Source organism: Scyliorhinus canicula, chromosome 3, assembly GCF_902713615.1.
Source record: "Scyliorhinus canicula chromosome 3, sScyCan1.1, whole genome shotgun sequence".
NCBI lineage: Eukaryota > Metazoa > Chordata > Chondrichthyes > Carcharhiniformes > Scyliorhinidae > Scyliorhinus > Scyliorhinus canicula.
This window is the reverse complement of record NC_052148.1, coordinates 75,025,893-75,047,127: the sequence shown is the minus strand read 5'-3', so window position 1 is coordinate 75,047,127 and position 21,235 is coordinate 75,025,893. Positions and strand designations below refer to the sequence as shown.

The following is a 21,235-nucleotide window of genomic DNA, read 5'->3' as shown; positions in this document are numbered from 1 at the left end:
CCCACTTCTCAAGCAACCGCTGGCGCATGTAATTGGATCTGAGGCCTGCAACAAATACATCGCGGACAGCGAGTTCCCTATGTTCTGCAGCATTTACAGCTTGGTAATTACAGTCCCGGGATAAGGTTTTTAAGTCTCTTAGGAGTTCTTCTAGCGATTCTGTGGGTCGCTGGCGGCGAGTAGTAAAAACGTGGCGCGCGTAGACCTCATTGACGGGCCTCACGTACATTCTGTCGATTAGGGCCAGGGCCTCTGTATATGAGCCGGTACAATTAAGTTGAGTAGATATACGATGGCTCACCCTTGCGTGCAGTAGGCTGAGTTTCTGCTCCTCCGTAGTTTCTGTAGTGCTTGCTTCAGCCAGTTAGGCCTTAAAACATTCGAGCCAGTGTGAAAAGATTTCTTTCGCTTCTGCATCCTGTGGGTCGAGTCCCAGTCGATCAGGTTTGAGGGCTGATTCCATGGTCATTCCTTACTGTTTCTTAAGATGTTTAAATTGATGAGACCATTAATTCACGCGACACATGGTTAGAAGCGAACAGTGGTTTTAATCGTCTTACAACAGAGCCTGCCTGTGATGAGATGAACTCTAGATGAACTGGCAGGCAGGCTCACAACAGCAACCTTTATACTTCCGGTTAGGGGGAGGAGCCATGGGCGGAGCCATGGGCAGAGCCAAGGGTGTAGCCCAGTACACGCTCCTCATCTCCCCCTATGGGTAGAGCCGCGCAACTACACATGATCTAGTACAAGGTACAGGCTCAACACATGTTGTACAATACAGTGTGGATTATTAGTGTTTATAATTCACCACACTCTGTCAGACTGGTGAGGTTCCATTTGTGGATCCCTTTCCAGTCATGAGCTATTTGGATCCCCAGGTAGCGGAATTTGTGTCGGGCTTGTTTAAACGGCAGTCCCGTTAGTGCTGCCCCCCTACTTGTGGGTGTACCGGGAAGATCTCGCTTTTGCTCATGTTGAGTTTGTAGCCTGAGAAGGCGCCAAACTCTTTCAGGAGCGCGATGATCCCGTCCATGCTGCTTTGTGGGTCCGAAATGTAGAGGAGTAGGTCATCTGCATAGAGTGAGACTCAGTGCTCTCTGCTGCCTCTTCGGATCCCCCTCCAGCTTTTTGCTGCTCTGAGCACAGTTGCTAGTGGCTCGATCGCTAGAGCGAACAGCAGCGGGGACAGTGGGCATCCTTGTCTGGTGCCCCTGAGCAGCTGGAAGTATTGGGAATTGGTATTGTTGGTCCGTACGCTCGCCAAGGGAGCGTTGTATAGGAGATGTTGTACAGGAGGTGAACCCTGTTCTAAGCCCGAACTGCTCCAGTACCTCTATGAGCTATTTCCATTCGACTCTGTCGAAGGCCTTTTCTGCGTCTAGGGAGACGATCACCTCTGGTACTCTCTCCCCGGAGGGATCATTATCACGTTCAGCAAGCGCCTGATGTTCGAGGTAAGCTGTCTACCTTTGACAAAGCCCGTCTGGTCCTCTGCCACCACCTCTGGTACGGAGTCTTCTAGCCTTTTGGCTAGGATTGTGGCCAGTATTTTGGCATCTGCATTCAGCAGTGAGATGAGTCTGTATGACCCACATTCTGTTGGTTCTTTATCTTTCTTAGGTCTGAGCTAGCGTGGGTGGCACTGTGCCCCTAGCTAGCGGGTCTGTGAACATCTCCCGCAGGTGCGGGGCCATTGCTGTCGCAAATCTTTTCTAGAGGTCCGCCGGAAACCCATCTGGTCCCGGGGCCTTCTCAGCCTGCATGGAGCTAGTGCTGTCCATGATCTCTCCCAGTGCTAATGGTGCTTCCAGGTCCCGTTTCCTGCCCTCCCCCACGACTGGAATGTCCAGTCCACCAAGGAACCGTTTCATCCCGGACTCTCCCATTGGGGGCTCTGAGGTATACAACACTTGGTAGAAGGCCTTGAAGGTTTTGTTGATCTTTTCTGGTTCTGTTTCTAATGTGCCTCTAGTATCCCTGATTTGTGCAATTTCTCTGGTGGCTGCCTGCTTCTCAGCTGGTGTGCCAACAGGCGGCTGGCTTTGTCTCCGTGTTCGTACAGGGCCCCGCATGCCTGGCGGAGTTGAAGCACTGCTTTCCTGGTGGAGAGCAGATCAAAGTTCCTTTGAAACTCTTTCCTCTCCGCCAGGAGCTCTACGGTCGGGGCCTCGGAGTATTTACGGTCTACCTCCAGTATGGAGTCGACCAGCTGCTGCCTAGCCACCCTTTCCTATCTCTTTGCGCTTTGAAAGTGATGATTTCTTCTCTTAGCACGGCCTTTAGCACTTCCCAGAACGTGGAGGGTGAGACCTCCCCGTTCTGGTTGTTCTCCATGTACTCTGCTATGGCCCGCAATATCTTTTCGTTGAAGGCCATACCAGCAAGTAGGGCAACGTCCAACCTCCATGTGGGGCGTTGGGCCCTGTCCGTCTCCAGCCTCACGTCCATGTAGTGTGGGGCGTGATCTGATATCATAATTGAGGAGTATTCTACTTTGTCTATTCCCGGAAGCACCGTTTTCCCCACCACAAAGAAGTCAATTCTGGTGTATACGCTGTGTACTGGGGAGAAGAAGGAGAACTCCATCTCCTCGGGTGGGTGAACCTCCAGGGGTCAACTGCTCCCATCTGTTCCATAAAGTGAACAAGTTCCCTTGCCATGCTTGAGGTTTTCCCCGTTTTGGGGTTTGATCTGTCAGTTGTTGGATCCTGTACACAGTTGAAGTTGCCCCCTCCATGATTAGCCAGGGCGTCATTTTGTCAGAGATTTATGCCATGGTCTTCTTGATGAAGCTCGTGTCGTCTCAGTTGGGCGCGTACATGTTAACTAGTACTACCGGTGCCCCTTCCAGGGCCCCGCTGACCATGACGTACCTGATGGAACCAAAAAATTCACCAGACACGAGTTTCCGATATGAATCTAGGCTTTAATCAACTTACTTCAGAGCCAGCCTGTTACCTGTTGATGAACTCTCTGTGAACTGCAGGCTGACTCTGGACAAGGGTATTTATACAGCAGCACTAGGGGGAGGAGTCCAGGGCGGAGCCAAGGGTGAAGCCCTGTACAAGCTCCTGAGCATTCCCAGAGCTACTCCCCCTAGTGGTCGGGTAACGCTACTGCGCTTACAATATACAGTGTGAATTTACCATGTTATATTCACCACAGTACCGTCCCCCTGGGTCCTAACCGTCTTTGTGGTCCTAAACATCGTCCTCTTGCTGATCAGTATTGTCCCATAGCAGGAATGGTAGGTTTGTCCCACCCAGCCCTTTCTTACCCGCAATCGGTCCTGCTCTCTCAGGTGTGTGTCTTGGAGGAAGACTATGTTGGCCTTCATATTTCTTACATGGGTGAGGACTGTGGATCTTTTCACTGAGCCGTTGAATCCTCTTACGTTGCAGGTGACTATCCTGGTGGAGGGCTTCTGCCCCCTCGCTTCTGTGGGATTAGCCATACTTACCTGGTGGACGCGTCGCTGCCCTCCGGGGTTTCCCTTTGTTCCGGGGCCATCCAGGATGGCCGCTGTCACTGCTCTCTCCATGCGGTCGGGACCCTGCCCTCCGGGGTTTCCCTTTGTTCTGGGGCCATCCAGGATGGCCGCTGTCACTGCTCTCTCCATGCGGTCGGGTCCCTGCACTCCGGGGTTTCCCTTTGTTCCGGGGCCATCCAGGATGGCCGCTGTCACTGCTCTCTCCATGCGGTCGGGACCCTGCCCTCCGGGGTTTCCTGTTGTTCTGGGGCCATCCAGGATGGCCGCTGTCACTGCTCTCTCCATGCGGTCGGGACCCTGCCCTCCGGGGTTTCCTGTTGTTCTGGGGCCATCCAGGATGGCCGCTGTCACTGCTCTCTCCATGCGGTCGGGACCCTGCACTCCGGGGTTTCCCTTTGTTAGGAGGCATCCAGGATGGCCGCTGGCACTGCTCTCTCCATGCAGTCGGGTCCCTGCACTCCGGGGTTTCCCTTTGTTAGGAGGCCATCCAGCATGGCTGCTGTCACTGCTCTCTCCATGCGGTCGGGTCCCTGCACTCCAGGGTTTCCCTTTGTTCCGGGGCCATCCAGGATGGCCGCTGGCACTGCTCTCTCCATGCAGTCGGGTCCCTGCACTCCGGGGTTTCCCTTTGTTAGGAGGCCATCCAGCATGGCTGCTGTCACTGCTCTCTCCATGCGGTCGGGTCCCTGCACTCCAAGGTTTCCCTTTGTTCCGGGATCACCCAACATGGGTGCCCATTGTGCGTCCACCGCACGGGTAGTCCCCTGCACTCTGGGGTCTCCCTTCGCCCAGAGGCTGTACTGGGTGGGTGCTTGCAGCGATTCCTTGTTCCGAGCACTTTGTAGCCCTATTGCTATTCCTTTTCTAGCCTTGCTTGGCCCTCCTTCCCTGTGTCCCCTCCCCTCGGTCCCTCCCTTCTTGTGTACCACCCCAGTCCTTCCCTTCCCCCCCCCTTTTTCCCCCCTCTCCCTCTGGTGATATGCATCACTGTAAATACACAAGGGGTTAATGTAGATACACTAGGACACTGTAAATACACAAGGGGTTATTGAATATACACTGGGACTAAATAAACACTAGAGGGAGCACCAGAGACATCATGACACACAGACATTCAACCAATAGGCCCGTAAGATAGGACACAACCAATGGGCAGTCAAGACACACCCAGAGGTGACACTACCACAAGGGAGCGACCCATATAAAAGGACAGGACACACATGCTCTTCCTCTTTCCTTAGGCGACACTCAGAGTCACAGGGGCAGATCAGGGAAGAATCACACCCACCGCATGTCTTAGAGCAGACTGGTTAGTTAGTTTGAGTTACTATAGTAAGATTAGCAGGAGAGTCTAACCCAGGTAGGAGAATTGTTAACTGTTCAATAAATGTGTTAAATCTATCTCCAAGTCTGAACCTTCCTTTGTCAGAGTATACATCAAGGAAGCAGCTTATGCTCCGTGAAGAAACATAACACAACTCACCCGTATATCCCTCCTTTGTCCCTCTTTCCCCTGTTCCTATCCCCGTTTGCTCTCCCGCCTCTGTTGAGTGGTTCTCTCCCACCGCCGCCCCCCCCCCCCCCCCCCCCCCACCACCGGCCTGGCGCCTTCCCCCCTGTTGGGGACACGTTGCGGCCCTGCTTTGTTGCATGTCTCCGATGCTAGCTTTCCTGCTCGTGTCCCCCCTCTCGGGAGTTATTGTCTCGTTTCTCCCTTGCCCACCCTCTGCAGTTTTCAGCCTGCTCTTCCCGCATCCTACCCTGCACACCTCTCACTTGCTCTCCCTTCTCCTCTCCTCTCGTTCCCTCGTGCTGGGGCCTGGTCTCCCACCTGAAGTGGTCCCTCGGGTAGTGGTTTGCTTTTTGTTCTGGGTGCGCTCGCCGTGGCAGGGGTGGAGGCGGGGAGGCCTGCCATTGCCTCCCTCCCCCCTTGTCGGCACGTTGTTGCCCCTTGCCAGGGGCCCCTTATTTCTACCCTAGCTGTTGGTTTTCCAGCCCGCGTTCCATGACAAACTTGTTTGCTTCGGCGGGGGCTGTGAAGAAGTACTCTCTTTCTTGGTATGTGACCCAGAGTTTAGCTGGGTACAGCATAACAAAATGCACTTCGATCTTGTGAAGAGCTGCTTTTGCTCTCTTGAATTCGGCCTGTCTCCTGGCTTTGTCTGCCCCAATGTCCTCATAAACTCTAATGAAGTGTCCTTCCCATTTGCAGGTTCTGTTTTTCCTGGCCCAGTGCAGGATTGTTTCCCTGTCATGGTACCGGTGCAGTTTAGCTATAACTGCCCATGGGTGGTCCCCTGCCTTGGGCTTCGGGTGCAGCGAACGGTGTGCTCTGTCCATTTCAGGTGGGTTGGGGAAAGTTTTCTTCCCCACTAAGTTGCCCAACATCTTGGCCACGTATGCCGTGTGGTTTCTACCCTCAATCCCTCTGGTAGGCCCACTATCCTGACATTTTGCCTTCTCGACCGGTTTTCCTGATCGTCCACTCTGCCCTTTAGGCTCCCTTGCGTTGTGCCCAGTCTCGCCACCTCCTTCTCTAGGGCTGTGATCCGGTTGCTCAACTGAGTCGCGGCTTTTCCCAACTCCTTAATGGTTGCCTTTCGGGTTTCCAGTTTCTCCTTTTGGGCTTCCAGCTTCTCTGCTCTCATCAGGGCGAGCTGCACCTCCGCCAGGGCCTTAGCCATTGCTGCCTGCACTGTGGCCTCTATGTCTGCTCTGGCCTCTGCCTTGTTTCCCTGCTGATGTTCCCTCAGCGCCTCGGCAAAGGCTGCCTTCCAGTTCCAGTTCCCCCCTGACCCAAGGGGAAAATGCTCCTGTCTGTCCAGTTCTTTTTGTTGAGGCGAACCTTCCATTCCGCTGCTTTGTGCGCCAATTAGCTCGTCTGAACGGGCTCGCCCATTGCCCCATCTGCTTCTGGTGCCCTTTCTCCCTCTGCTTTGGCTCCCTTCTGGCATTTTTTTCTTTTTTTTGCCCCTTTTTCTTTTCCCCTCCCTTCTCTCCTTTAACACTTTTGTTTTATAAAACCCTTTTCAAGTAAATTTGTTTTTTTTTAAAGTGAAAAAATTTCTTTCTCTTAAAAAGTTTTCTTTACAAAGTTTATTTTTGAAAAAGGGGAAGTTCTTTTTTTTCCCCTCACTCACCCAGGGTCGCGCGAGAGAGAGAGAGAGAGGCTTCTGGTCAGGCTGGGAGTCCCTCTTTGTTCCGCTGCTTGCCTTGTGGTGTTTGCCGCCGGGGAGGGGGGTCGGTCCTTGCTGCTTGCTCTGTCTCTGTTCGTTCTCCGCTTTGGTCCGGACCACCGCTCGTACTGCCCCGTGCTCTGCTGCCGTACGTGGGGGGGGGGGGGGGGGGGGGGGATTGTTCCTCTCCCGAGCGCCCAAGTCTCCCGCTTTAATTCACTTTGGAGCTCGGGTTTTTCTTCGTCCCCACTCTCTTGTTGCGGGGGCCCCAAACGGGTGAATTTGTGCGCTTGGCTACAAGTTCTCGGCGAGGAGCGGGACGCAACTTTGTTCCCCCCCAGGAGCTCCTCCACCCACGACTGCTCTCTTCCCCCGCCAGAAGCCAAATCATCAGGGTGGAGAAGTTGACCAGCACCCCAACAGGACTCGCCTGCGAACAACCAGCAAAGCGAAGGCTAAAACATCAGCCCTCTCCCGTCTGAAGCTCCAGCAGGTCCGGCACCCCAATTATGGCCCCCAGGGGACTGGGCTCCATGTCCAAGCGCAAGATCGCAGACATGGTGCTGAAGAATGAACCACAAAATCTCCTCAACTTTGGATAGGACCAGAACATATGTACATGATTGGCCGGACCTCTCCCACACCACTCGCAAAGTGTCACCTCCTCAAACAACCGACTCATCCTTAACCTCGTCAGGTGCGCCCTGTGCACCACCTTCAATTATATTAACCCTAGTCTCGCACACAAAGTTGGGGCATTCACTCTCCGCAACACCTCACACCACAACCCCTCCTCTAGCACCACCCCCAGCTCCGCCTCCCATTTGTCCTTTGTAGTGATATTCAGATATCAATATACATGGTCAATGTATGTAAATGTAGTACAGTCATTTCAACACTAGATGTCTCACAGTCAGATACTATAAGAACTGGTTTCCCGCCTTTTGTAAGTTACACGATGATGTGATTCAGAACAGTGAACAAGCAAGACATAGAATAGCTAGAGTGAGAGAAGTTAGAACTAGTTTGTTATAATAATGTATAGCTATATAGCTATCTGTATTGTACTTTAATTCTTTATTGTTAGTTTATTATTGAATAAAAGGACTCACAGCATATTATTTTATTACTCATTAAATAGTTCACCTTTCAACAAGAAGACTATTGGCCATTTTATCATCCTGACGTATTCAATAGTAATATATCTATTTTAGATAAGTCATTATTTAAAATACAACAGCCTTAACCCCCTCCAACGACACCGTATCCTCCTCCTTGTTCCTCCCATAAACCGCCAAGACCCCCCCCCCCCCCCCCCCCAACCCATCACCAACAACAACGAGGAGGTCATCGGAAACTTCTGGGAAATATCCCTTGCAAAATCCCAAACCTGCATATACCCAATGGCCTCCCCCCCCCCCCCCCCCACTTCTGAAGAAAGTAACTAATGCTGGGTTTGGATTGCTACGAATTGGTTGTCTTTTGGTAACTTATTGAAATGGCCATTTTTATGTGTGTGATGATACAATGTAAGTCATGAGGCTATTTGACCATTAGAATGAGTGGGTGATCTTAGCCAAGACTAATTCTACCGTTGACTGCTAACCAAAAGTAATTTTCAGTGAAGCTCACAGGCCAACAACAGCAGAAAATCGCCAATTATACATCCTTTTAGGACAAGCATTGATTCTAGGTATTTTTGTAAGCATGTTTTACCATCGGAGATGCTAATTTCTTTCATTTTCTAGGAAAATCCCTTTCACCAAAAGATTCTTCACGTGTTTTCTGAGGATAAGCAGGAGAAGATGACATTTAATGATTTTCTAAATATGTTCTCTATATTAAGTGATCTGACACCTCACCATGTAAAGGCATACTATGCATTTAAAATTTATGGTAAGTGCCCAAATGGTGACTGAATTCTGGTAACAGAATGGATAGAAATCTTTTGTCTATTGTTGGTTATTCGAATTATAGGGTTGCATGGGGAAGCAAACCTACATATAATCAAAAACAAAAGATTTTGCTTACTAGAGGTTCCTGTGTAGCAGAACCCTTGAACCCACCAGATTCATAATTCATTTGTGGCACAGTTTAAGAAGAACCAATTTCAGTACATTATTTTATAAATCATTGCTGATTAGCCTCTTTTTGTACACTTTTCCTATGTTAGATACGGGTGCCACGGTGGCACAGTGATTAGCACTGCTGCCTCACAGCTCCAGGGAGCCAGGTTCAATTCTGACCTTGGGTGTCTGTGCGGATTCTGCACTTTCTCCCCGTGTCTGCATGGGTTTCCTCCGGGGGCTCCAGTTTCCTCCCACAGTCCAAAAATGTGCTGGTTAGGTGGATTGGCCATAGTAAAATTGCCACTTCCAAAAGATTAGGTGGGGTTACAAGATTAACGGTATGGGGCAGGAGACGTGGGCCTAGGTAGGGTGTTTTTTTGGATGGTCGGGGCAGATTTGATGGGCCGAATGGCCTCTTTCTGGGATTCTATTATGACAGAAGAGAGCATTTGGATGCAACATTACATAAACTTTACCGTAATATAGTCCCTGATGTTGTTAAAAACGCATTGGGCGGGGGTCATGAGATGTGAGCGTGGGAGCAGCTGCATTTTCAGCTCTGCTCACCATTTAATCCATCGTTTCATCCTTGTGCACATTTCGCTTTTGTCTTTTCTTGGTTTACATAGTTTGTACTATGTCCCGAGAATTGTTGGTTGGTGGTTTGCATGGTAGAGCTGAGTTAGAATGTTTAAATCCTCCTTTGTTCTTGGCGGCTGGAAGGATTGGGGTGGGGCTCCGCCTTTAGTGTCACAGTTGCTTTTGAGGGGCTCCCGCCTTGATGGTGAGGTGTGCATCAATGGATGATGGCAGTCAATGAGGATGCTATCCTGGCTGGAGATCTCGACTCTGAGGTACAGGTCGTCAAGAGTTGTGAGGTTTTTTTATGGAGGCACATGAGGCGGTTCTTGCAATAGAGAGAGCACTTTCCCTGGTGAGAGCCTGCCTCCATTATGTTGAGTTTCTGCTGCATGGCCTGTCCTTCATTGTGAAACAGTCGGGAGAGAAAGAGGAGGAACTGGAGAGGAGTGCTGCTGAGCCCAGTCCCCAAGGTGAGGCGGTGAAGTCCCCAGCTGAGTTTGAAAATTGAGTGCCATATTTTGGGAACCCCAATCTTGGAGACTGGGAAAACTAAATTCAATGGAGCACATCTAATCCTGTCTTCGAGGCCGGGTTGGTGTGGCCTTCCAACCACTGATCCTGTGTTGTCCTATTCCAGATGTCAGTCATGAGGGATTGGAGGTGGCCGAGCTGGTCAATTCATCCCCCTTGACGGGAGCCGAGGTTTTTAACCACCTGGGTTCTGGTGAGACGTATAATGGAAGTAATGGTATCTCGTGGTTCAATCATTGGAATCTATGAGAGGTCCTGAAGAGTGCTTATTGATTCTGATCCTGGCTTATCCTTGATTTTGGCTTATTTCGTGGGTTAGTAAAGAAATCTTTATCCTGAGGACTGCCTTGTATCTCTGCATCTCACTAATTATCCTGGACTTTGTTCCCTGTTGATCATGTTGTTGTCTGCATGACGTTGTTAATTTTATTCTGTGAATAATGTGTGTGATGGCCTGTGCTGTTGAATATCCTGATTCAGGACGTTCATATCATGATCAGCCGAGTTGAATACAGGATTTGTGCAGTTTTTATTCTTTATCCTAAATGTTTTTGGTCCTTGTATTGTCTGACACGCATTGCGGTGTAGGGAGGGGGATGCTTTCCTCTCACCTGTGGGAGGAAACCGGAGCACCCAGAGGAAAGCCATGCAGACACGCTGAGAATGTGAAAACTCCACACTGACAGTCGCCCAAGGTTGGAATTGAACCCGGGTCCCTGACGCAGTGCTAATCACCGTGCTATCCTATCCTGATGAGGACTGGGTTATATCTGAGGGTCAAGTCAATCTTTTTCTCCCTCTCTGGCTGTTTTTGCTGTCGGTGGAGCTTCACTGAGGGCTAGGATGGCCTGAGTAGCCTTGATATGATGGTAATGTCCGTGACCTGTCATCCCCCCACTCGTCTCCTTCTCTTTCCCCTTCTGGGTTGGCATGGTGCTGGTTTTTGTGCTGGCTTGGCTTGGTGGGGTGGTTGGGGCATCTGGGTGTCTGAGGACGACGATCTCCTGTGCACATTGCTCCATCCTGTCCCTCCCCCAAGATGACACGTCCCTTTGTGCCGATCCACCTGGCCTCCAAAACATGCCTCGCTTTGCAACTATCTTTGTAATGGTGGGGGGAGTGGGCATGTGAGAAATACGTTTGCTCCCCGCCCCATACAATTTGGCTCTAAATAAAGTGGGGAATGTGCTGCAGTGTAATATCTGTAATATCACCTAAAAAATTCTCCAACATCTCTGGCTAAGTAGTTTGTGGTTCATCTGGAACTGAACTTCCTTGATGAGATTGAGCTCCAGTGATGACAGTGTTTAGGAGAAAGGTTTGGAGCCAGATGTATGTAAAGTTTAGCTGCTGGTACTTTGCATCAACTTTATTGATTTGTACAAAGCTTACAGAAACAATTTCAGTTCTTTACTGTCAACATAAAAAATGTACCCTATTATTTATTAACTCAAAAATGTAAAATACATCAGACATTGAGGCACCAATATACCTGGGGCCCAGGTTTAGTCAGGTTGGAGGATGCACAGAGTTGGGGGTGAGAAACCTGGAATTTCTGTTTCAGAAATAGAAGCAGGAGTGGGTCATTCAGCCCTTGCTTACCACTGAATAAGATCATGGCTGATCTATTACAGATCCATTTTCCCATCCTTTCCCCATATTCCTTGATTCCCTTAGCATCCAGAAATCTATCAGTCTCTGAATTGAATATACTCAATGGCGGAGCATACATAGTTCTCCAGAGCCTTCCAAAGATTTACTATCCTCCTCTTCGCACTAAAGGCTGACCTGACCCCTTATTCTGAGATGCAATCCCTAATTCTCGACATTCCACCCCAGAGAAACACCCATGCAGAAAATACTTGCCAAGTCCCTTAAGAGTTTTATACGTTTCAGTGAGATCACATCTCATCAATTTTTTACTGATGTTCCACGTTGGCTTCTCCACCTTAGAGTCCATCCTGTTTGCATCAGATCTCCGAATGAGCAAGTCATCTTGTGCCATTCCCTGATCGTCCCCCTGTAAACCTGCACATTCTTCCTTTTCACAAAACGGTCCAATTCTCTTTTGAATACTTTAGTTGAATTCGCCCCCCCCCCCCACCCCCACCCCCCCTCCACCCCCACCCCCCCTCCCCCCCATTACATACTCTCAGTGCATTCCAGATCTTAAACCACTCGCTGCGTGAAAAAAGTTTTCCCTCATATCGCTTTTGATTCCTTTGCCATTGCTTTAAATCTGTGTTCTCTATTTCTCGATTCTTTCGCGAGTGGGAATAATTTCTTCCTATCTACTCTGCTCAGGCAACTCATGATTTTGAATATCTCTATCAAATCTCCTCTTAGCCTTCTGTTCTCCAAAGAAAATAGTTCCAATTTTTCCAGTCTATCTTCATTAGTTGAAGGTCCTCTCCCTGGAACCAGGTTCCTAAACCTTTTCTACCCTCTCTCCAATACCTTCACATCTTTCCTGAAGTGTGGTACCCAGAACTTGGTGCAATGCTCCAGCTGAGGACCAAGCCCGCAGCCGCCACGCGAGCATCCCGACCGGCAATACCACATTAGTTCCACACTGTCGGGAGTGGAGTATCGCTGGGCGGGCCTCTGGCAATGGCCCCCCAGTCGCGCGGCATAATTCTCGGATGCGCGGTTATTCGGGGCCCATAGAATCGCCGGAACGGCGCCGGGCCCGATTCCGTCGTAACTTTGATTCTCCACCCCCACGCCAAACGTGATTTCGGCGCGGGGCTGCAGAGAATCCAGCCCAATTTTTCTCATGTCACCACTCGTTCTTCTGCCAATCACCTTAAATCTGAATTATTTGATTCCTGGCTCCTCCGCCATCAAGAATAGTTTCTCTCCATTTATTTTGTCAAAACTCCTCATGATTTTGAACACCAAATCTCCACCAGCTTCCCTTCTCCACGGAGAACAGCCCCGCCTTCTCCAATCTACTCTCTTAACTGAAGTCCTTCATCCCTGGAAACATTATTTAAATAATTTCTGCACCCTCTCTAGAACCTTCGCATCCTTCCTAAATTGCAGTGCCCAGAGATGAACACACTACTCAAACTGTTAAACACTTGCTTGGTAAAATAAGTGCAGGTGTTTAAAAGGACTGTGGAAGGAAGAGGAAACATAGGGAGGTTAAGAATGACAGTATTCTGAGACCTTGGTGTGAGGCCTAACCAGTGATCTTTCCTCCAGCCATTCCTAGTCTTTACTTCATCATTACTGCTATGGCCATTTCTTCTCAGGGATTTTTTTTTCTTTTGAAGCTTCAGATATGCCGTTCTCAGCTCTGCATCTTCAATCTTCATCACTTGCCATTCCATCTACTGCTCTTAACTCACACCAAGGTCTCAGAATACTGTAATTCATAACTTTCCTATGTTTCCTCTTTCTTCCACAGTCCTTTTAAACACCTGCACTTATTTTACCAAGCAAGTGTTTAACTTCATCTGATCTTCTCTCTAGCTTGTTTCACTCTTGGTGGTGGTCTGCTATTAAAACCTTGGTTTCTCAATAAATAAAAATCAAACTGTTAAAAATATTATTTATTAAAATGCAAGGAACAAATGATCCGTCTCACTGCAGAATTCCACAAAAAATGAATATATATTGCCACTGCATCCATGTCTTATTTTACAGACTTCAACAGTGACAACTTCATTTGCCAATCAGATCTGGAGGTGATGCTCAGTAAGCTTACTGGTGATGAACTGTCAGATGAAGATGTTCAAATGGTGTGCAGCAAAGTCATGGAGGAAGGAGATTTAGATGGTGATGGGAAGCTTTCTCGGGCCGACTTTGAGTACATGATCACTCGTGCTCCCGATTTTATGAGGTAAATTTAAGGCAGGACTTTCTTTTCATTTACACATCTCATGAAGATACTGAATCATACAGCATGTAGTTCTATAGTATTTGGTACTAGTAGTCACCTAGTCATTCAAGAGTCCAGTCCCCAAGTCTGAGCTTTTCTAGAAAGTACTAGCGGTTTGGGAGACACCAGGAGTCATACTGTGAGGATAGTTATTGCCTGGTTGATGGTGAGGTAATTGAAGTCAGCAGGACATTCAGTTGGGATTCTACAATTACAACGGGAATATTCATCTTAAATCACAATCGGGTGGCATCAGCAAAAAGTGCACTTTCAAAGGTATCAGCCAAGATAAGAACAGCCTTGGCAGTGTTTCTCCAACTCACTGTCAAGTCGTATATAATGGCCATTTGAGTGAGCTAACAGAAGATGCAGAGTGACTGCTCGGCCCAAGACTGTAAACAACTCCAAAGAGTGGTGAACACAGCCGAGTCCATTCGTGAACCTGCCTCCCATCCACTGACTCTGTCTACACCTCCCGCTGCCTTGAGATAGCAGGCAGCATAATCAAAGCCCCCCCCCCCTAGCCAAGGATTTGGGGACAATTCTGGCAGCACTGCAAGTTGAGGACAGTGTTGAAGGTGATGCTGTTAAGAGGGAATCATGAGTTTGAGCTGGGGAGGATGGATGTGAGGTTCCGGGGGAGAAGAAAGGGGTGAAGGAGAGGAAGGATCTGATTCTGGAGAGGAGATTTGCAAGTTTAGAGGAGTTGGGGATGAAGTATGGACTGCAGCGTGAGGAAGGCTTTAGTCGCAAGAAAGACTTTTCCGAGCTTCCCAGTGGTGCCTCCTCGTTGTTGGAGGAGGTGAGGAGGTACTGTCGGTGGGGGTGGGGGCGGGGGGGGGGGGGGGGGGGGGGGGAGGTGGGGGGAGGGGGGGCAGAGAGTGAGGTTGTCTCAGCGATTTATGGTAGGATTATGGAAGAGGAGAAGGAATTGATGGAGGGGATCAAGGTTAAGTGGGAGGAAGTGTTGGGGATGATGCTGGGGGAAGGTTTATGGTGAGAAGTGCTGTGAAGAGTCAATGCTTCAACCTCATGTGCAAGGCTGGGATGATTCAGCTAAATGTGGTGTATAGTGTGCACTTAACAAGGGCGAGTATGAGCCGCCTGCTTGACGGGGTGGAGGATAGGTGTGAGCAGTGTGGGAGGGGCCCAGCCAACCATGTCCATATGTTCTGGTCCTGCCCGAAGTTGGGGAGGTATTGGGGGTCAGTTTTCAGCACCATGTCTGAGGTTTTGCATGTGGATCTGGAGTCAGGTCCCCTAGGGGCCATATTCAGGGTGCCGGACCTTCCGGAGTTGTAGACAGGAGCTGGGGCAGGTGTTTTAGCCTTTGCCTCATTGATCGCTCACAGGCGGGTCCTATTGGGGTGAGGGTCATCTCCCCCCCCCCCCCCCCCCCCACCCAGTGCCTCGGTGTGGCTGGGGGACCTGCTGGAGATTTTGGCCTTGGAAAAAGTTACATTTGCCCTGAGAGGGGTGGAGGAGGGGTTCCATCAGAGATTAGGGTTGTTCATTTTGCATTTTGGAGACCTCGTTGCCGCCATGGGGTGGTGGGTGGGTGGGGGGGGGGGGGGGGGGTATTGTGTTTTGCTTTGTGTGAAAAGGTTAAAATGTTGAAAATGTTGAATATAAAGCTTTTTTCCAAAACACCCCTCCCACCTGGTTTATTCTCTCTTCCAATCTCTTCCATCGGGCAGAAGATGCAAAAGTCTGAGAACAGGCAGTAACAGATTCAAAAATAGCTTCTTACCCGCTGTTACCAGACTCCTGAATGACCTTCTTATGGACTGAACTGATCACTCCACACATCTTCTCTACTGTCTCGCACCACACTCTGTATGCTTCACCCAATGTCTATGTATTTACATTGTGTATTTATCGTATGTCCTATGTTTTTCACGTATGGAACGATCTGCCTGGACTGTACACAGAACAATACTTTTCACTGTACACGTGACGATAAATCTAAATCTAGATCTAAATTATTACCTCAGCAAGGAGGCTTAATTAAACAGGCGATGCAAAGAAATTTGCTCTTAAAAAATAATATAAATTTGGCGAGTCAACCCGTGGAGGTCTTGTAACACAATGGGCAATGACCCTATCTCTGAGCCAGAACTTGATGACAATAGAAGATACATTCACACTGCTGTCAATCAGGTTGGTTCTCAATCTGCAAGTCCTCTCAACATGCAAGGTGGCGCAGGATTAGCACCACTGCCTTACAGCGCTGAGGACCCGGGTTCAATCCCGGCCCCGTGTCAGTGTCCGTGGGGAGTTTGCACATTCTCCCCATGTCTGTGTCGGTCTCACTTCTTACAACCCAAAAAAATGTGCAGGTTAGGTGTATTGGCCACAATAAATTGCCCTTTAATTGGAAAAAAAAATAATTGGGCACTCTAAATTTATTTTATTTTTGTGAGGGACATGAAGAATCCAGCACGAGCTGTAGAATAGAAAGAAATAACATTTATTTACAATTATATATATATGCAGCAGCAGCAGTACTCCCTTGCTGCTCACTCCTCTCTCTAGCTGGTTCCATACTGGCCAGCTCTATTTATGCAGGGACTCTGCTAATGATTTATCCGCTGTAATGAGGTCAGGAGCTGAGTGACCCTGTCGGAACCCAAACTGAGTGCCCGTGAGCATTATTGTTGAGTACATGCCGAATTATAGCACTGTTGATGACTCCTTCCATCACTTCGCTGATAATGGAGTGTATACTAATGGGACGGTAATTGCCTTGGTTGGATTTGTCCTGTTTATTGTGTACATAACATAAGAACTTAAGAACTAGGAGCAGGAGTAGGCCATCTGGCCCCTCGAGCCTGCTCCGCCATTCAATGAGATCATGGTTGATCTTTTGTGGACTCAGCTCCACTTTCCGGCCTGAACACCATAACCCTTAATCCCTTTATCCTTCAAATAACTATCTATCTTTATCTTAAAAACATTTAATGAAGGAGCCTCAACTGCTTCACTGGGCAAGGAATTCCATAGATTCACAACCCTTTGGGTAAAGAAGTTCCTCCTAAACTCAGTCCTAAATCTACTTCCCCTTATTTTGAGGCTATGCCCCCTAGTTCTGCTATCACCCGCCAGTGAAAACAACCTGCCCGCATCTATCCTATCTATTCCCTTTATAATGTTATATGTTTCTATAAGATCCCCCCTCATCCTTCTAAACTCCAACGAGTACAGTCCCAGTCTACTCAACCTCTCCTCATAATCCAACCCCTTCAGCTCGGGGATTAACCTCGTGAATCTCCTCTGCACACCCTCCAGTGCCAGTACGTCCTTTCTCAAGTAAGGAGACCAAAACTGAACACATTACTCCAGGTGTGGCCTCACTAACACCTGAAAATGAAATGAAATGAAATGAAAATCGCGTATTGTCACGAGTAAGCTTCAAATGAAGTTACTGTGAAAAGCCCCTAGTCACCACATTCCGGTGCCTGTTCGGGGAGGCTGGTACGGGAATTGAACCATGCTGCTGGCCTGCCTTGGTCTGCTTTAAAAGCCAGCGATTTAGCCCAGTGAGTTAAACCAGCCCCTATACAACACCTTAGACAATTGCAGCATAACCTCCCTAGTCTTAAACTCCATTCCTTTAGCAATGAAGGACAACATTCTATTTGCCTTCTCAATCACCTGTTGCACCTGTAAACCACCTTTTTGCGACTCATGCACTAGCACACCAAGGTCTCTCTGCACAGCAGAATGTTTTAATATTTTATCATTTAATTAATAATCTCTTTTGCTGTTATTCCTACCAAAATGGATAACCTCACATTTATCAACATTATATTCCATCTGCCAGAACCTAGTCCATTCACTTAACCTATCCAAATCCCTCCGCAGACTTCCGGTATCCTCTGCACTTTCCGCTTTACCACTCATCTTAGTGTCGTCTGCAAACTTGGACACATTGCCCTTGATCCCCAACTCCAAATCATCTATGTAAATTGTGAACAATTGTGGGCCCAACACTGATCCCTGAGGGACACCACTAGCTACTGATTGCCAACCAGAGAAACAGCCATTAATCCCCACTCTTTGCTTTCTATTAATTAACCAATCCTCTATCCATGCTACTACTTTACCCTTAATGCCATGCATCTTTATCTTATGCAGCAACCTTTTGTGTGGCACCTTGTCAAAGGCTTTCTGGAAATCCAGATATACCACATCCATTGGCTCCCCGTTATCTAATGCACTGGTAAGGTGGACCCTGCGGATGTATTTTCTGAGCTCTTGCCACCCTCAGTGCTTCCTCGAGTGGTGTTCAACATGAAGGAGTACTGATTCACCAGCTGATGGTGGCTGGTACATGGTAATCTGCAGGAGGTTTCCTTGCCCATGTTTAACCTGAAGCCATCATGGGGTCCAGAGTCAATGTTGAGGACTCCCAGGGTAACTCCCTCCCAACTGTATACCACTCTGCCACCATCTCTGCTGAATCCTTCTTGCCCGGCCTGTCCAGGAGTGGTGATGGTGGTGTCTGGGGCATTGTCTGTAAGGTATGACTCTGTGACTATGACTATATCAGGCTGTTGATTAACTAGTCTGTGAGACAATTCTCCCAACTTTGGCACAAGCTCCCAGATGTTAGTAAGGAGGACTTTGCAGCATCGACAGGGCTGGGTTTGCTGATGTTGTTTCTGGTGCCTGAGTCAGTTTCATTCCTTTGCCGTGTTTTTGTAGCGTTTAAACCCAACTGAGTGGCTTTCTAGGCCATTTCAAAGAGCATTTAAGAGTCACCCACATTGCTGTGGATCTGGATTCACATGTAGGCCAGACCAAAATGGCAGTTTCATTCCTTAAAGGGACATTAGCGAACCAGATGGTTTTTTTTTTTTACGGCAATCGACTCGTGGTCACCATTAGACTTTTAAATCCAGATATTTTATTGAGTTTAAATTCCACCACCTGCCATGATGGAATTTGAACCTGAATCCCACATCGTTACCCTGGAACTCTGGATTATGATTCCAGTGACAATGCCACACCCCTCCTGACTCCCCAAAGCCTGTCTACCATCTACAAGGCACAAGCCAGGAGTATGATGGAATACTCTCCCCTGACTGGATGATTTCCACTCCGACACTCAAGAAACTTGACACCACTCAGGAAAAAGCACCCTATCCACAACCGTAAATATTGACTCCCTCCACCACTGATGCAAAAAGGCAGCATTATGTCTCTCTTGGGCTGGTGGTCAGCATCGAGGATGTCTTGCTTCCACTCCGGGGAGGTAGGCTCTGCGGTGGCTGAATAGTTCAATCCTGGATCCACAGACTCTGCCACAGGTTTGGCAGGTGATGTTTGATGAGGTGGGTGGGTGGGAAGCTCTGGATTCTGCGCTTTCCTTCACTTGGCCTCCACGTGCTCTACCCTCTGACGTTCGTGGAGATTGGTGACCCTGCGGATGCTTTTTCTCCAGTTTGTGCGTTCTAAGGCAAGCGGTTCCCACATGTCGGTGGGGATGTTGCATTTATCTAGGGCTGCTTTCAGAGTGTCCCTGTAGTGTTTCCTCTGCCTGCCTAGTGATCACTTTCTATTGCAGAGCGAGGTGTAGAGCAATTGTTTTGGGAGTCTTGTGTCAGGCATGCGGGAAATGTGGCCCCACCATCGCAGCTCGTTGCGCGTAACCAGTGCCTCGATACTGAGGATATTGGACTGGGAGAGGATGCTCACATTCGTAGGCCTATCCTGCCAGTGGATTTTCAGGATTTTGTGGAGGCAGCATTGACGACATCCCTCCGGGGATTTGAGGTGTCTGCTGCACATTGTCCATTTTTCTGATGCATACAGGAGGGGACCATGGCTGCTCTGTCAACCATGAGCTTGGTGCTAGGTTTCAGTTCTCGGTCTTCGAACATTCTGTTCCTCAGGTGTCCAATGACTGCACTGACGCATTGGAGTCGATGTTGGATTTTGCCGCCGATGTCTGCTCGCACTGAGTGGAGGCTCCCATGGTAATGCAAAATGATCCACATTGTCTAAGAGCTCACTGTGGATCTTGATGGTTGGGGGGCAGTTTTGTGTGGCAGGAGCGGGTTGGTAGAGAACCTTTGTTTTCCAGGTGTTTAGACTGAGGCCCATTCTCTCATCCGCCTCGGTGAATGCGTTAACAATAGTTTGCAGCTCAGCCTCTGAATGTGTGCACACACAGGCATCATCGACGTACTACAGTGCATGACAGAGGTTGGGGTGGTTCTCGCCTGGCGACATCGGAGGTTGAACAGTTTTCCGTTTGTATGGTAGGTTAGCTCCATGTATTTCCCATCTACAAGATGCACAGCAGCAATACACCAATGCTCCTTTGATAACACCTTCCAAATCTACAAACTCAACCCCAAGGAGGAAAAGAGCAGCAGACGTATGGGAACCCGACCACCTGTAAGTTCCCCTCCAAGCCATACACCATCCTGACTTGGAAATATATCACCATTCCTACACTGTCACTGGGCCAAAATCCTGCAATGTCCTCCCTAACAGCACAGTGGGTGTATCTACACCATAAGGACTTCAGCGGTTCAAGGTGGCGGCTCGCCACCACTTTCGCAAAGGTAAGCTGGGGATAGGCAACAATTGTTGGCCTAGCCAGTGATACCCACATCCCATGAAAGAATGAAAAAACACAGCCAAGCTGTGTTTAAAAATGCAATTGAACTACCTCCACCAATTTACTTGCTGACATAGATGTCGGAAAGATTATGAAAATGCAAGCTGCAATTTAATTTCGATATTGTAGTTGTTATTTCAGGAGAGGTTAACAGTGCATTCTAAATTTATAGAGCATAATAACATAGCTCTGTATCGATTAAAGTAGAAAAAAACCTAAGAAAGTTGCTCCTCAAAGAGTGGATCTGAAATTGCAAGATGCAAGCCATTTTTCAAATTGGATAAGTGTGGAAAGTTGCAGATTACTTTGTCTTGTGGCTACTCCAAATTATCTGTGAATGAAAGAAGCAGAACTTGCATTAATATAGCAGGATGACCCAAAGTGATTTATAACCAATTAAATGGACCAGCAATATAAATACTGTGGCTAGAAGAGCAGGCCAGAGGCTAGGATTCCTGCGGTGAGTAACTCGCTCCTGCCTCACCAAAGCCTGTCCACCATCGGCAACACACAAATCAGAATGGTGATGGAATACTCGCCACTTGCCCGGATGAGTGAAACTCCAAAAACACTCAAGAAGCTCGACACCATCCAGAACAAAACAACCTGCTTAATTGGCACCCCTTCCACCACCTTAAATATTCACTCCCTCCACCACAACTGCATAGCAGCAGCAGTGTATACCCTATAAACAATGCTGGTTTCTGTGAAGCAGCTAATGCATGAGGCATCTGACTTTATGCTTTGTCAGTAATGTGTAATGATGAGATCCATGCATTGCACAAATCGATACCGACAGTTTTCCAGCCTGAATGCTTTGGAATGATTCTGCGAATGTGTGAATCACTGGGCATGTACAGAACGATC

The 21,235-nt window shown here is 48.5% G+C and overlaps 1 protein-coding gene across 3 annotated transcripts in view; it reads left to right on the top strand.

Moving 5' to 3' along the window:
• The window catches only part of LOC119963708 (calcium and integrin-binding family member 2-like), a 65,933-nt gene that overhangs the window by 43,840 nt on the left and 858 nt on the right, over nt 1-21,235 (top strand). For all 3 annotated transcript variants that reach the window (XM_038793019.1, XM_038793018.1, XM_038793020.1), the window contains 2 exons: nt 8,418-8,565; nt 13,503-13,698. In XM_038793019.1, the coding sequence (XP_038648947.1) occupies nt 8,418-8,565; nt 13,503-13,698 (344 nt within the window). The remainder of the gene's footprint in view (nt 1-8,417; nt 8,566-13,502; nt 13,699-21,235) is intronic.